Source organism: Physeter macrocephalus, chromosome 4, assembly GCF_002837175.3.
Source record: "Physeter macrocephalus isolate SW-GA chromosome 4, ASM283717v5, whole genome shotgun sequence".
NCBI classification, from domain to species: Eukaryota; Metazoa; Chordata; class Mammalia; order Artiodactyla; family Physeteridae; genus Physeter; species Physeter macrocephalus.
The window spans coordinates 80,741,967-80,756,870 of record NC_041217.1 but is presented as its reverse complement, the minus strand read 5'-3'; the positions used below and the strand labels follow the sequence as shown (position 1 = coordinate 80,756,870).

Genomic DNA, 14,904 nt, shown 5'->3' with positions numbered 1-14,904 from the left:
TTGCTCTTCTGGCATCAATCTTCTCCCCTTCCTTTACAGCATTCCAGGTCTTTTGATACATTAAACTAGATTATAAACTCCTCTAGGGCAAGGGCTATGCATATGCTTAATATAGTCATAATGCCTCACTTTTGTAGAAAGCTTTTATTGCAAAAGACTTGTCTCATTCCATTTTCTTATTTTTCTTCTCACATTTTCACCCCAGTGTCCCTGCAGGAGTAAATGCTTGGAAGTCACTTCTGGCCAGGAATCAGGGGCAGTTCCAGGCATCTCAGGACACTTTCCTCACTGTCTCCCATTTTGGTCTTTGAGGCCAGAGGTCACAGAGCACAGCCCTCGGCAGGACCATGCTTAACCCATTTCAAACAGATAAGGCCCCTTACTGTTTTTGAAGCTTGTCAGATGGGCATTCCACAACTTCCCTCACAGCCTCACCAGCACCAAATGACTCTCACTCATCAGGAAATGAAGGCTTCCTCTCACCACCCCTCCCTTTTTAACTCTTAATTCCATTCTCTAATTCCATGATTAAATCTTAAATTTCCTTTTGAAATTTAGTAATTACTTAGTAATTACTTTTAGTAATCCCCTGTTTAACTTCAATAGGGGAAATAGATACCTGGAAACAATTCAAGGACAATTTAATGAAATTGATTAGTGTAACGAAATGTCGCCATTGAACACACACCTTTGCTGGCCATTCTGCTAAAGTAGCATCCAGGTCATCTGGAGAGACAGAGAGACAGAGAGAGAGAGAGAGGGAGTATGGGCTGGTGGAGGTGGCAAAGCTAACACACAAGGTCTGGGTTAATCTTAGGACAATCGGCAAAATCGGCAAATTCATTCTGTGGGACCTTTTAACATTTCCATGTTCAACTTTAAACAATGTGATTTTACTGATCTCAGCAGGAAACCCTGTTAGGAGTGAGTCTGTGGGACCCTCATGGAGTTTTCAGGGGTAATGTCTGCAGACAGATCCGTGTAATCAAGAGAAAGTAATGGCTGGCTGTTGTGACCAGAGCCTCTGAGGGTCTCTGTGATTGGGCAGGAAACTCATGGAGGTGGGACTCACCTCCTTGGGGATGGGTGTGGGTCAGAGTTGCTGGAGAGTGAGCCTTCCTGCCCCAGGCAAGGTTACAGACTAAGCAAACTGAGAACAGTTCATTGGGGCAGAAGCCTTACCTGTATAGGGGGTTACTCACTCTGGCAAATAAATATCTTTCATAATAAAAGCATCATCAGATTCCAGAGTCATGACTTAACAAACTGTGCTGGTCTGCTTCAGGTGCTATGTTCCTTTAGTTAAAAACATATTTTATCCTTTGGTAGTCAGGGCTATGCAAAGGGTGTGGTGTTATGGCCAAGCATCTGGAGTTATTAATTTAGCCTCATTTTCTGCTACAACAACAGCTGTCTTGGGCTGACTTTCATGACACAGTTAACTGCCCACCACCAACAGGCCACCCATTTTTAGTCCTCAGTCTACTGGCCCTGCCTGGACAGTCTTATTTCTTCTTTCCATTTCAACTAACCACTGTTGTTTCCATGATTGTAAGATGCACCATTAATTTAATAACATCTAGGTGTGGGGAAGGGAGGGGAGAAGAATCACTATCACATTAAATATACAACATCTATTGTAAGATCACCCCTCCACCTCACAGCTAAAGACCTGCTGATCATTCAAGACTCGGTTCACAGTCATCCCCTCTGAGATTTTTTGGACAAGCTTCCCCAGGACTGACCACTCCCTTGTGTCACAACTGCAAATGCTGTCACACCTACTAAGTCAGGATGCACAGACTGTAAGCACCTCAAGGGTTATATTTACCCCTGTATTCCCAGGCTCTAGCCCAGTGCCTAGCATTAATTCATTCTACAAATATTTACTAAAGACCTACCATATGCCAGGCACACGCCCAGACTTGCACTTTGTTTGTTAAACAAAAGAGTTTTTAGCAAACATCGACTCTGCAGTGACGTGAGAGATATAAAATGAGCATGTGACAGTCTCTTCGGCCCTTCCATTATTAGACAGAGATGGGAGCAATGTGTATGTTGTTAGCTTGGGCTGATACAACAAATATCATAAACTGGGTGGCTTAAAACAACAGACATTTATGTCTCACAGTTCTGGAAGCTGTGAAGGCCAAGATCAAGGTGCTGGTCCATTTAGTACCCGCTGAGGGCCTCTCTTCCTAGTTTGCAGACAGATGCCCTCTTGCTACATCATCACGTGGCATAGATATAATCTCTCTCATGTCTCTTCTTATGAGAGCACTAATCCCATGCATGAGGGCTCCATCCTCAGAACCTAATTACTCCCCAAAGTCCCCACTTCCAAACACCATTGGGGATTAGGGCTTCAATATATGAATTTTGGGGGGCCACAGACATTCGGTCCATAGCATGTGCTAAACCAATCGTGACCAAGTGCCAGAATGTGTGCTTCAGACATTAAGCACTGTGCGTAGTTAAGAAAGGGAAAGATTTGAGCTTCTGGAGAAGCCAGGCCTTACTCTTCTCTGTAGTTCCAGCATCTCCCAAGGCCTAATATTAGGCTTGCATTTAAGGTTGATTGAATTAAATTGAAAAATTTGCCAGAGAAATTCTATGGGATGGGAAATGGAAAGGAATTGTAGGGTGGGTAAATGGCATGAAGAAAGGCTTGGTGACAAAAATGAATTGAAAAAAAAAATTTTGGATTTCCCTGGTGGCGCAGTGGTTAAGAATTCACCTGCCAATGCAGGGGACATGGGTTCGATCCCTGGTCCGGGAAGATCCCACACGTCACGGAGCAACTAAGCCCGTGTGCCACAACTACCGAGCCTGCACTCTAGAACCCGAGAGCCACAACTACTGAGCCTGCACGCCACAACTACTGAAGCCCGTGCGCCTAGAGCCAGTTCTCCGCAAAAGAAGCCACCGCAATGAGAAGCCCGCGCACCGCAACAAAGAGTAGGCCCTGCTTGCCGCAACTAGAGAAAGCCTGCGCGCATCAGTGAAGACCCAATGCAGCACCCCCAACAAAAATTAAAAAAAAAAAAAAAAATTTTTATCGTGTTAAAATATATATAACATAGAATCTACCATTTTGACTGTTTTTAAAGTGTACAGTTCAATGGCGTTAAGTACATTCACATTATTGTCCCACCAGCTATGAATTTTTTTTTTTTTTTTGCGGTACTCGGGCCTCTCACTGTTGTGGCCTCTCCCGTTGCGGAGCACAGGCTCCGGACGCGCAGGCTCAGCGGCCATGGCTCACGGGCCCAGCCGCTCCGCGGCATGTGGGATCTTCCCGGACCGGGGCACGAACCCGTATCCCCTGCATCGGCAGGCGGACTCTCAACCACTGCGCCACCAGGGAAGCCCTAGGTATGAATTTTTAAGAGTCTCTTGCAGAAGGGTTCATACCTGGCTAAATTTAGGCACTTCTGTTAGTGGAAATAATGATTATCAGAGTAAAAGCAATGTTCCTCTCCCCAGTTGGGGCAGTTTCCCATTAACATCTGTGATTTGTTTTGCATATATTAATGAAAGGCTGTGATATTGGGGGGCGGGGGCACCAGTTCTGCTCCCTGCATGTTTGAATTATTCTTGTGAAGTTTTAAACAATGAACACTAATTTTTTTCCCCCAATACTGGGCCTTTTGTATTCAAATGAAAAGCACAAAGCCCCATTATGGGGGGAAAAAAGAATCTTTACTGGCAAACACTTGTGTCCACTTAAAGCAATAAATAAAAAGTCTAAAGAGTACATTCCATATGAAGTACTGTAGCTATTAATACACTTGGGTTCCCAGGGACTGCCACCCTCCCTCCATGGGTCTATTTGTGGGGACTGTTAATCAGTGCCATAGGCACCCCTGAGAAGGAAGGCAGTGCGTGAGGAGAGATGAGGCAGGCCCACCCAGCCTCAGGGCAGTGAGCAGAGCCTGTGAGATCTGGGTTCTGGTCTTGACACTTCGCTGTGAATCCCAGGGCAAGGCAACAAACACTTAATAAGGCCTCTGCACCTTGGAGGCTAGGATCCCCAGCCTTTAAAGTCCTTTCCTCTCAGGATTTCCCTGGTGGTGCAGGGGTTAAGACTCCGCACTCCCGATGCCTGGGACCCAGGTTCAGTCCCTGGTGAGGGAAATAGATCCCACATGTCTGCCTCAACTAAGGAGCCTGCCTGCTGCAACTAAGACCTGGTGCAACCAAATAAATAACTAAAATAAATAAAGAAATATTTAAAAACAAAGAAAGTCCTTACATCTCTTTCAGTCATATCTGAATAATATTTAGCCAGGTCCAAGCGGCTGGTTGGTGAGGTGTTTAGGTCAGGACAAGTGGGTGAAGGTGCGGGCAGTTAGCTGAGGGAATTGGAGCCCCGCGTGGGTGACTCCAGAGTGGTGGAACGCGGGGTGGCTCGGAATGGAGCTCAAGCGATGGGATTTCCAGACGAGTCTTTCCAAGGCCAACTTTTAAAGGTCGGAGGAAAGTTTGTCGCGGGGCGGGGGCCCCGAGGGGGGAGCTGGGTGGGCTTCGACGCCTCCTCCCCTTTAAGCGGGTGGCCCCGGCCCTGCCTCTGTTACCTGGAGCGGGGAGGGGCTTGGGAAAGTTTGTGTTTGTTGCTGGCAAAGCGCCGGATGGGAGGCGCGGGCGGGCGAGCGCTGCGGTTCCTCCCTCCTGCTTTCGGGAAGCGGTCGGGGCTACGCTCGGCTCGGCGGGGCGGCCCTGGCGCCCGGCTCCCGGTGCCCGGCCGGCTGGAGGAGGAGGGCGGAGACGGGCGGGCGGGAGCGGAGCGAGGGGCGCACGTCCGCCCCAGCGCTGGGATTTCTCGGCTTGCGAGGAGAGCGGAGCAGGCGCGCGGCCCAGGCGGAGGAGCGCTGACTCTGGAGCAGCCGGAGCTGGAGGAGGAGGAGGAGGAGAGGCGGCGGGAAAGGAGGAGGAGGGGGAGAGTCGCTCCCGCCCGGCGAGCATGGGGCGCCTGGCGCCGAGGCCTCTGCTGCTGGCGCTCCTGTCGCTGGGTGAGTGCGCGCGGGGCCCGGCGGGGCGCGGGGGGCTCGGCCAGGCGCGGGGGGACCGGTGGGGCGCGGCTGCTGCGCGCGGCCTGGGGCGCCGACGGTGCCGGGGCCACTCCCGGGAGACCGGGCCGGGGTCCGCGGGCGGCGGGGCCCGGCGGGGAGCGGGCGCGAATCGCGCGGGGTGTGAGTCGCCGTGCTCCAGGCCGAGCCTTGCCCGCACATGTGCTGGGGGGAGTGGCCCCAGGCCGGCTTCCCCGGGCCCTCACTACCTGTTAGCCGCCCGCGGCCGGCTCACCTTGAACTCCCGGCCCGGAAGGTGCCTGCGGTCCCGGCTCGCGTCCCCGGCTCGGGAGCGGAAATCCGCGGCTTTGATCTGCCCCGCCATGGCCGAGACCGGCCGAACCGCGCTCCACACACACTCCCCCGCGCCGGGCTGCCTTTCCAGGGAAGCGAGAGGATCCGCCAACTTCCTTCTACGAAGGTCACCGGTTGGCCCCGAGCGCTACAGTAAAAATCGGTGTGCGGGTTCCTCTGTCATGTTAGTTGTGGCTAGCTCTTCTGCCTCAGTCTTCTCCTTCAGCTTCTCTGAAGCTGCCTCGCTGCATATTTGCACACAAAGACCTGGGAGCCTTGGCTTCTTCAACTTTTCCTACCTGTTACTTTTTCTCCCTTACTGTCCCCTGTCTTCCACCCTCTCTCAACCTTGGTGGCTCTTGATTATTTGTCCCAGCGCCCTCCCCCAACCCAAGGAATCTTTGGTGTGATTTTTTTTTTTCCCCTCTCCATCTTCCATATTCACCCATACACACAGACACCATCTTCACATCGTATAATATGGTTATATTAATATAGCCAAGTAGTTATCAGCCACAGAAATAATCTGCTGATTAAGTGCCCACCATGGATCAGGAAGGCTGACTCTTAAAAGCTTTGCTATTCCTGAAGCCCTTTGGTCAGTGTCAACCAGAACAGAAGGAATTCTGTGACCTGACCAGGGGTTCTCTTCCACACCCCTAGAGAAGGCAGAGCTGAATCTTTTATAAAGCACATGGTGTGTGGTGTCTGTCCCAGCTGCACCCAGGGTAAATGACTACTCTGCACTTACGGTCAGAGGGTCCCAGTGGAGACCTTCCACAGCCACTCCCGTCCAGCTGGCACCAGGCTCCACACTGTCCCAACTCCCATGACTCCTGCTGCTGGGGTGGGGCGGGGGGCAGGCTTTCTAGCTGCTACTGTGTTTTTTTCCTTCATGTCTGAGGTGTTTTCTGGAACTCCCTCCCTAAAAGAGCTCACCCAGCCACATTGCTTTAGCTGCAACCGGGTGCAGAAAGCTTCCAGATCTTTCACCTAATTTTGTAGCATCTCTTCTGTGGTCTGGGGTCCTAGTGCTTTTATTCTCTTCCTTTCACTCTGGGACCCTTGTAAGTTTTCCGTTTGTTGTACACTGCTGGTGATAGTCCACACCCATTACATAATTTGCTGATGTGTCTGGGTCAAGCAGGGCCACGGCCACTGGTTGCACAGATCGTGCACTGCATGCACAACTCTAGGAGCTGCTGTTCACTTCGTCCTCTGTGTGAATGACCCTCCCAAAAGTTGTGCAATTCACAACCCCTGTACTAGTTAAGAGGGTGAGGCCAGGTAGAAATTTGAAAAGAATGTCCATGAGTAACTATGGTGATGGAGAAAAAGGGAGAGGGGGCAAAGAGAGACCAGCAAAAGCAAAAATAGAAATGGGGAAAGAACAGCTTGGGGAAGTCTTGGAGGTATTCCAGTATATCCTGCCCTGGCTGGACATCTCATGTCAACTACACACAGGCACTGTGTGTGGTGTCACCAGCCAATGCCTTGTCCCCTAACAGTCCCTGAACTTCATGTTCACCTGATAACTTGCTGTACCGAATCTCACTTGGTGTGGCTTCTGTGTGACCTCCGGGAGGCCCTCCTTGTGGTACTACTCTAGCACTGTACTGATTCCTGAAACCCAATATGTTGATATGCTAGATCATCTTTCCTCTTGTATTGCAACCTGGGCATAATCTTGCTGTCACTCTCTTTGACCTCTACATTCACACTGTCGCCCAACTCTGTTCCTTTTCCCACAGTGCAGACTCCAGCGTCTTCCCTGTCCTTCCTGTATCTAAAGTTACTGTCCTAGCTCGGGTTCTGACAGCTCCCCACACAGATCTGATATCTACCTGTTTGACTTTTTCCTCCAGCCTCCCTTCTAAGTTCATCATTTTCCTGAAGGATCATTTCTGGAGGTCCCACCTTAGCTCATTAGTCCCTTATGATTTTCTTCTGAGGATGTTCTGCCCCTTGTATTCTCTCCCCTCTAGTCTTCTGTCTGATTCAGATGCTCCATTCTAAGGAACTTGTTTGCTATGCTTTACATAGAATGTATGTGAACCTTCTGGCCTTTCCATTTCCCATGACCTGGGAATGCCTCTCCTGCTTCTCTTCTCTTACCTGTGTATTTCCTTTTCCCCCTAAAACTACTTCCTCCGTAAAGCTTCCCTAAATGAGTGTACCTATCACAATCACAACAGAACCCACTCAGCTTCATAAAGCAGGTTTTCACCTCCATCGCCTATGTCTGACTCGTCTCATCCATCCATTTAATACAGCATTTCTTGAATGCTCAGTGTGTCCGTAAGAGTATCCCAGACAAATGATCAAGACACACTGTCTCACTGAGTGGTCAGTGGGGGTGGGCAGGCAGTTAATAAAACAACCAACTACAAGCCAGAATGAAATACCTGACATAGAAACCAAGTGCTGGTAGGAAGCAAGGAAGAGCATGATTAATTTTGACTTGGGGTTGGGGTTGACTTTGCTGAAGAGATGACATTTGAGCTGAGCCTTGGGGATAATTAGTATTTTGAAAGAAAGGATGGAAGAGCCTTCCAGGCTCTGGGGAAAGGCATCCAGTGTGGATGAGTGAAAGTGCATGGTTCATTCAGAAAGGGCATGTAAGTTCCATGTAACTGAAGGTGGGAGGAGGAATACTAGGAGGGCAAACTGGAAAAGTGGGTCTGGGATGGATTCTGAAGGCTATTCTTGCAGTGCTGAAGTCTTCAGTATGTGGGTGGGCTTGTTGGCCTTGTGGGTGCTGCCACACAGCCTGTGCTTCTCCCATCAGAGCACTTATTTATCTCACTGTATATGATTATCTGTTCCTGGTCTAAATCCTCACCCTGATTATATCCCATGGGTCAATACCAACAATACCAGGTTGGTATTGTTCACTATAGTATTCCTCTTACTAATCGAGTGTCTGGCACAGAGTAGGTGTTTGATAAATATTGGCTGACTGAATGAATGCACGTGTATATCATTTTTCTGTGGGTCATGGGTTGCCATTGAAAATTTGCAGTGTGAGATTGATACAATATGGTGATGTGTTTGAGGAGGTCAGTCCTAGTGTGCAGCATGAATTAGAGAAGAAGGTATGAAGATTGTGGAGGGGGATTAAGATACTCTCTCTCTCTCTTTTTTTAAAAAAATATTTATTTATTTATTTGGCTGTGCCGGGTCTTAGTTGCGGCATGTAGGATCTTTGTTGCAGCATGCAGGATCTTTAGTTGTGGCATGTGGGATCTAGTTCCCTGACCAGGGATCGAACCCGGGCCCCCTGCATTGGGAGCATGGAGTCTTAACCGCTGGACCACCAGGGAAGTCACTAAGATACTCTCTTAATGTGTGTCTTTTAAAAAAAATACTTGCAAATCCATCGAAGTAGTTTTTAAACAACAAAAACATTACATCTATATTTTAAAATCCAAATAAAATAGAAGGGTAATGTATTATTGTATTGGGTAGGCTAAATTGCTCTAACAAATGGAATCAAAGCACAGTGGTTCAAACAATAGAAGTGTCTTTCCTAACTCTTCTCGGGGATGTTTTGGATGAAATGGTTGGGTCTGATCGCTGTTCCACACAGGCATTCTGGCTCCCAGGCTGATGGGCAGTTCTGCTCTCTTCAGCCCCTAGTTTCTAAGATCACTTGGGTTGTCACCATCGCCCTTCCAGCCCTGTAGAGGGGAAAGAGCATGTAGTCTTCCTGGGCTAAGCCCAGCAGTGGCCCCCATCACTTCTGCACACATTCCATGGCAGAGGATTTAGTCCAGGCCACACTAACTGGAAGGGAAGCCGGGAAATGCAGAGGAATGTGGGAGCCGTGTGCTGGGTACTGTGGAAGAAGAGAAGAACAGATTTGGGGGACAGCTTGCAGTCTAGGTGTCACTTATAAAGGATATAAGGTAAAAGGATGAATGTGCCCACCCCCGCACTGCCCAGGCATAGCCACTCATATATAAGGTAAATGTATCCGTATACTGAATATTTTGTTTGGTCTTTTTCTCATAGCTTCTACACAGGGCTCTGCACCTAACAGGCACAGAGTAATAATAGCTGCTATTTATAGCATGCATACCAAGCGTCAGTATCTTATGGACATTTTCTTATTGAATTCTCATGGCATCATTTTGAGAAAGGTACTGCTATTTTCTCCATATTACAGATGAGGAAACCGACACCCAGAAAAGTTAAATAACTTGTCCAGAATCATACAGCTACTCCATGGCTGAGCCAGGATTTGATCACAGGACCCAAATTTGGTCTCAACTAAGGAAAGATTGACCGATGTTCACCATAATCTTATTTTGTGTATCACTCAAGATGAGTTTAGACGAAAAAGTATAACACTGGTTTGAAAGCAAAAGTGCGATTAAAAAGAGGAAGGTCTGAGGGGCTTCCCTGGTGGCGCAGTGGTTGAGAATCTGCCTGCTAATGCAGGGGACATGGGTTCGAGCCCTGGTCTGGGAGGATCCCACATGCCACGGAGCAACTAGGTCCGTGAGCCACAACGACTGAGCCTGCGCGTCTGGAGCCTGTGCTCCGCAAAGGGAGAGGCCGCGATAGTGAGAGGCCCGCGCACCGCGATGAAGAGGGGCCCCCACTTGCCACAACTAGAGAGGGCCCTCACACAGAAACGAAGACCCAACACAGCAAAAATAAATAAATAAAATTAATAAACTCCTACCCCCAACATCTTCTTTAAAAAAAAAAAAAAGAGGAAGGTCTGGGGTGAGTGCAGCCCAGGCACGATTCCGGAAGGGAGGGGCAGTGCCAGGATGCACCTCATAGATGTGACAGCTCTGCAACCCCTAAGGTGTCACCACCCCTGCTCTGAGGAAAGGGACCAAATTGCAGCTTCCTCCAGAAAGCGCTGGAGGAGAAAGGCTGGCAGGAGGAACCCTAGTCAATCCATCCAGCTCAACGGTCTTTGAAGTGCTGTGGACTTCAGAGAGTCCTCGGCTCTCATTTTAGCCTTGTTAACAGAATTCCTGTATCTGCCAAGCTGATTAATGCCTGGCCCGGCTATAATTATTCTTATTAGCCTGCTGAATAGGAACTCTAGTTGTCAGTGATCATTCCTTACAAGGTAGTCGTGCTAGTCGGCATTTATATGTCTATTTTGTTTCTGTGCCGAGCTGCTGAGCTGATTTCTACCCCATAGATTGAATGTACATTTTCGTACTAGTGCTGTGTCTGGCAGTTAAATAAGGTGTGTTCTTGTCTGTTAGTGTGTGTCTGCGTCTCACTTTATCAAATGAAGTTGGGGGGAGCTGTCAGGGCAGTTCATAGCTATTCTGTTCAATTGCCTTGGTTTCTTAAAGGCAGGGTAGCAAGGCCCTTTGACTCTTCGCTTTGGGAAAATAACTTGAACCGGCAAAAATTCTTCGTAATTTATCTTCTGGAAAAGGCAAAGTGCTGCTGTTGGCACAGTCAGTGCTTTTTAGATCTTGGAATATTTTCCTCCACACCAACTGTAGTCTTTGCGAAGCAACAGAATTAGACCCAGTAGTTAACACTGTCGTGGACCAGCAAATGCTATTTCCAGGAGACTAGAGATGCTGGCGCTGTGGGCACATTTGTGTTCTTCAAAGGCTGATTTCTCCACAACACTCTCTGTGTGTTTGTGCAGGATTATGCAGTCACTAAGCAGCATGATTCAAGTTTAAGTATGATGTTTGAGGACCTTAATTGCATCCTGCTTTGCACCTTTATAAGTGGCCGAATGTGAAAGCGTTTGCATCCCTCAGGATATTTCAGGGGAATGGGGAAACAGTGTTTGGCTAGTGTTTCTCTGTCTAGGATAAACTTGGCTTGGAACTGTGGAGAACAGAATTGAGTGTAAGCGTTCAAGGCACATTTCAGAATGGGCGCTACCCTGGAATCCTACTGAAATAGAGGCAGTAATGCAGACAGGTGGGTCACTTCTCAGACCTTAAAAGTGACACCAAGCCAAGAATGTACTAATAATGGCTCTTCCTTGTTCTTACTTAGGGCTGGACTGGTTCGGAACCTCCCAGTTTGTGGGCCATGGTAAGGGACCCACATGGGGTTCAGGTGGGTTGTAGGTATGTTAGAGTTAATTACTGGGTCTAATTCTGTTGCTTCACAAAGACTACAGTTGGTGTGGAGGAAAATATTCCAAGATCTAAAAAGCACTGACTGTGACAACTGACACCCTCAGCCCCTGGAGCCCACAGATCAGAGCAGCCTCGAAACCTGAAGCCCTGTGTACCCTGAGTGCCATACAGCTAGTCCCATTTCCTGTGTGTGCTGTGATTGGATGGAAATCGACAGTTCTGTCTCTTACTTGGGGAACCACAGCCCCTGAGCCCCAGCCTGTCCTTAGGATGGGCAGTTTGAAGATGGAAGATGAGAAGCTCAGTGACATGGCGAGTAGCTCATCTATTTATTCGGCAAATATTGAGAGAGTGCCTACAGCTCCAGGCCAAGCATTGTTCTGAGTGCTGGGGATTCTGCAGCGAACAGAACCAACTCAGATCTGCCCTCCAACGGTGGGACAGGATGCACTAGATGTGTGGTGGATGGTATCCCTGGAAGGTGCAGCACCACCTGGATGATGGAGGCGAGGGTCAAGAGCAAGTTCATGGGAATGCCTGTAGTTGGGGGACAGGAAATGGAAGGGAGAGTTCTAGAAGGAGTAGTCACAGGGATGGCAGAAGAACCGGGAGATCACTCTATCAGAAGCCAAGCAGAGATGGATGTAGTTAGATTTGTTAAAGAGGGAATAGTCAAATGCTGCAGGAAAACCAGAGGGAGAAAAAGAAGCCTTGGATTTGGAGGTTGTGGAGAGGATGGAAGGGAGAGGTGGAGGGGGATAGGGCAGGAGCTGTGTGGTGTAGGACACATGGTTTCTGCAGTGCTCTCAGCCTTTTTAGCCCTGAGAGTGGCCACAGAATCCCCAGACATATCACCTAGAGGTCATCTGTATGTTCCCTTTCATTCTCTGTATAAATTTTTGAAAGTTTCTCCCATGTTCCTCTGGGTGTCCTCGTCCACGTTGATTGGGGGAATTAACCTTCTCTCTGACAGCTGCATTGAGGCCTTCAGCTGTCGGTTGGAATCTCCAGCACGGGGACTCCGGGGCAGTTTTATAACCCATCTTTCTCCCATCTTCATCAGCTAAGATTTCAGTAGTTTATATTACAAATAAACCATTACATGTGTGTTTCTGAACTGTTTCCTCTCTTCAAAGTCACATAGGGAGAGAAAAAATAGGGCCCAGGCTTTGGAATCAGCCCTCCATTTGAATCCTACCCTTCAGCACTGTGAAACTGGACAGGTTTCATAACCTCTTGGAACCTCATTTTCTACACATGTAAAAAGGGACGATTACCTCTTTTGCAGGTTTGTCATGAAGATTAAAAATAATGTGTCTAGGAAAATGCACACATTAAACGTCATGTATGTAAATCCCTCGAACTTTGCTACTCAAAGTGGGGTCTGGGGACAAGCAGCGCACCTGGGAAGAATCTCAGGGCCCAGTCCAGTCTGCTGAATCAGAGTCTGTGGTTTAACCATATCCCCAGGGGAGTCGAATGCTAAATTTTGAGAAACCCTCGTCTGGAACAGTGCTTCACACATGAGTTATTTGGTGGCCTGGGCTTCCTTGGTGAACTCGGAGGCAAAGGCCATGTTCAGAGCCTCAGAGCTAGAGGAGAGTGGTACAGGCTGGGCTCTGGGGGAATGTGGTAGGCGGTCAGCTAGCCATGAAGGGTGGGGCTAGCTTAGGTCTGTAGTGGAGGCACTCAGCCTGGTTTCATGACTTTCTTCCACCAGGTTCAGCAGCCGGGGAGCAAGGCAGGGACATGGTGTGACCTTGCCATGAGAGGAGGGGTCCAGGAATCTATAAAAAGCTCTGACAGCATCATGGAGACAGTTGGCCAAGGAGTCCATGTGGGACAGGCAGCTGAGAGGCTGGAAGGCCTGGTGAGTCACAGAAGGTTTGAGGGCCTAGAGGACACGATGAGGGTAGAAAAGCAGATTCAGAGGCACAAGGGAGTGAGTGGGCCAGAAAGGTAGGAGGTGAGGGTCAAGAGAGGTAACTTCTGAGTCCAGGGTCTTGGAAGTGCCTATCCGAGGGGTAGTAGGTTGGGTGAGTAGTAGCCAAAGTTTTCACCTCTCACGTCATTTTGGCCAATTTACCTCTAACATCTGACTGGGTCTGGCCGAAGGGGTTAGGAGACAAAGCTGTGATGTTTTAGAAGCATTAGTCCCAGGTGTTGTAGGGAAAAGGTCTTAACCTGTGACTAGGATGAATGGGGGTTGGGAGCAGATATGCTGGGGAGGAACCAACATGAGGATTATTTCCTCCTTAAGAAATTCCTTCCTGGGACTTTCTGGTGGCTCAGTGGTTAAGAACCCGCCTGCCAGTGCTTGGGACATGGATTTGATCCCTGGTCCGGGAAGATCCCACATGCCGTGGAGCAACTAAGCCCGTGCACCACAACTACTGAGCCTGTGCTCTAGAGCCCGCAAGCCACAACTACTCAGCCCGCACGCCACAGCTGCTGAAGCCCTCTCACCTAGAGCCCGTGCTTCGCAACAATAGAAGCCACGGCAATGAGAAGCCCGGGCACCGCAATGAAGGGTAGACCCCACTCACTGCAGCTAGAGAGAGCCTGCACACAGCAATTAAGACCCAACGCAGCCAAAAAAAAAAAAAAAAAAAAAAATTCCTTCCTATCTTTTATATAACACTTATTTTGTGCCAGGCCCTGCATTTTCTATATATTAACTCATTTAGTAGGCTTCATAACCCCATGAGGTAGATACTGTTAGAACCTCCATTTGATAGAAGAGAAAACTGAGTCACAGAGAGGTGAAGTAACTTGTTCAAAGTCACACAAGTGGTCCAGCTGCTTGGGTTCAAGCCCAGATGGCCTGGTTGCAGAGTCTGGGCTCATAACCACAATACACTATACTGCTCTCTGTCTTAATACAGATATTCAGAGTCAAACACATGTTGGAAAACATAGAAAGGGATTGATACAGTTAGTTAAGATGTGATAAGATTTGTGTCCTCGTCTTTTAAAACAGGAGGCTGGGAGTCTGGCCCTTGATCTTCTACTCACTAGTTTTGTGACCTTGAACAAGTTGCTGAATAGCTCTTAGCCTCTGTAAAGTAAGGGGCTGGGCTAGCTGATCCCAAGGCCCCCTTCCATCTCCAGAATTCTTTGAGTTCATGCTGATCCCTGCTGTGGTCCAGATGGGCCGCTTGGTCCAGCCCTGGCTCCTCTCCTATCTTCCCCAGCACTCCTGTGTGCAGCCTGTGCCTTTTATTTCTCATCTGCCTGGCACCTCTCTGCAACGGGGCTTTGGTGCCTCTGAGGGCTCTGGGAACCGTTTGCTGTTCTGTCACTGCAACAGCAACTACTTCCTCCTCCTAGCCCATCCCGTGTGGTGAAACTGGCATCTTTCCTCATGGTGCTCTAGGTTACTGAGGTATCCCCACCGCTAACTGCATTTTTTTTTTTTTTTTTTTTCCGGTACGCGGGCCTCTCACTGTTGTGGCCTC

At 48.8% G+C, this 14,904-nt stretch overlaps 1 protein-coding gene across 1 annotated transcript in view; it reads left to right on the top strand.

Moving 5' to 3' along the window:
* Window positions 1-4,704: 4,704 nt before the first annotated feature.
* Window positions 4,705-14,904, top strand: part of PTGFRN (prostaglandin F2 receptor inhibitor) — a 53,793-nt gene continuing 43,593 nt past the window's right edge. Inside the window, exon 1 of the mRNA XM_024119933.3 lies at window positions 4,705-5,012. Within this exon, the coding sequence (XP_023975701.1) occupies window positions 4,964-5,012 (49 nt within the window). The 5' untranslated portion in view covers window positions 4,705-4,963. The remainder of the gene's footprint in view (window positions 5,013-14,904) is intronic.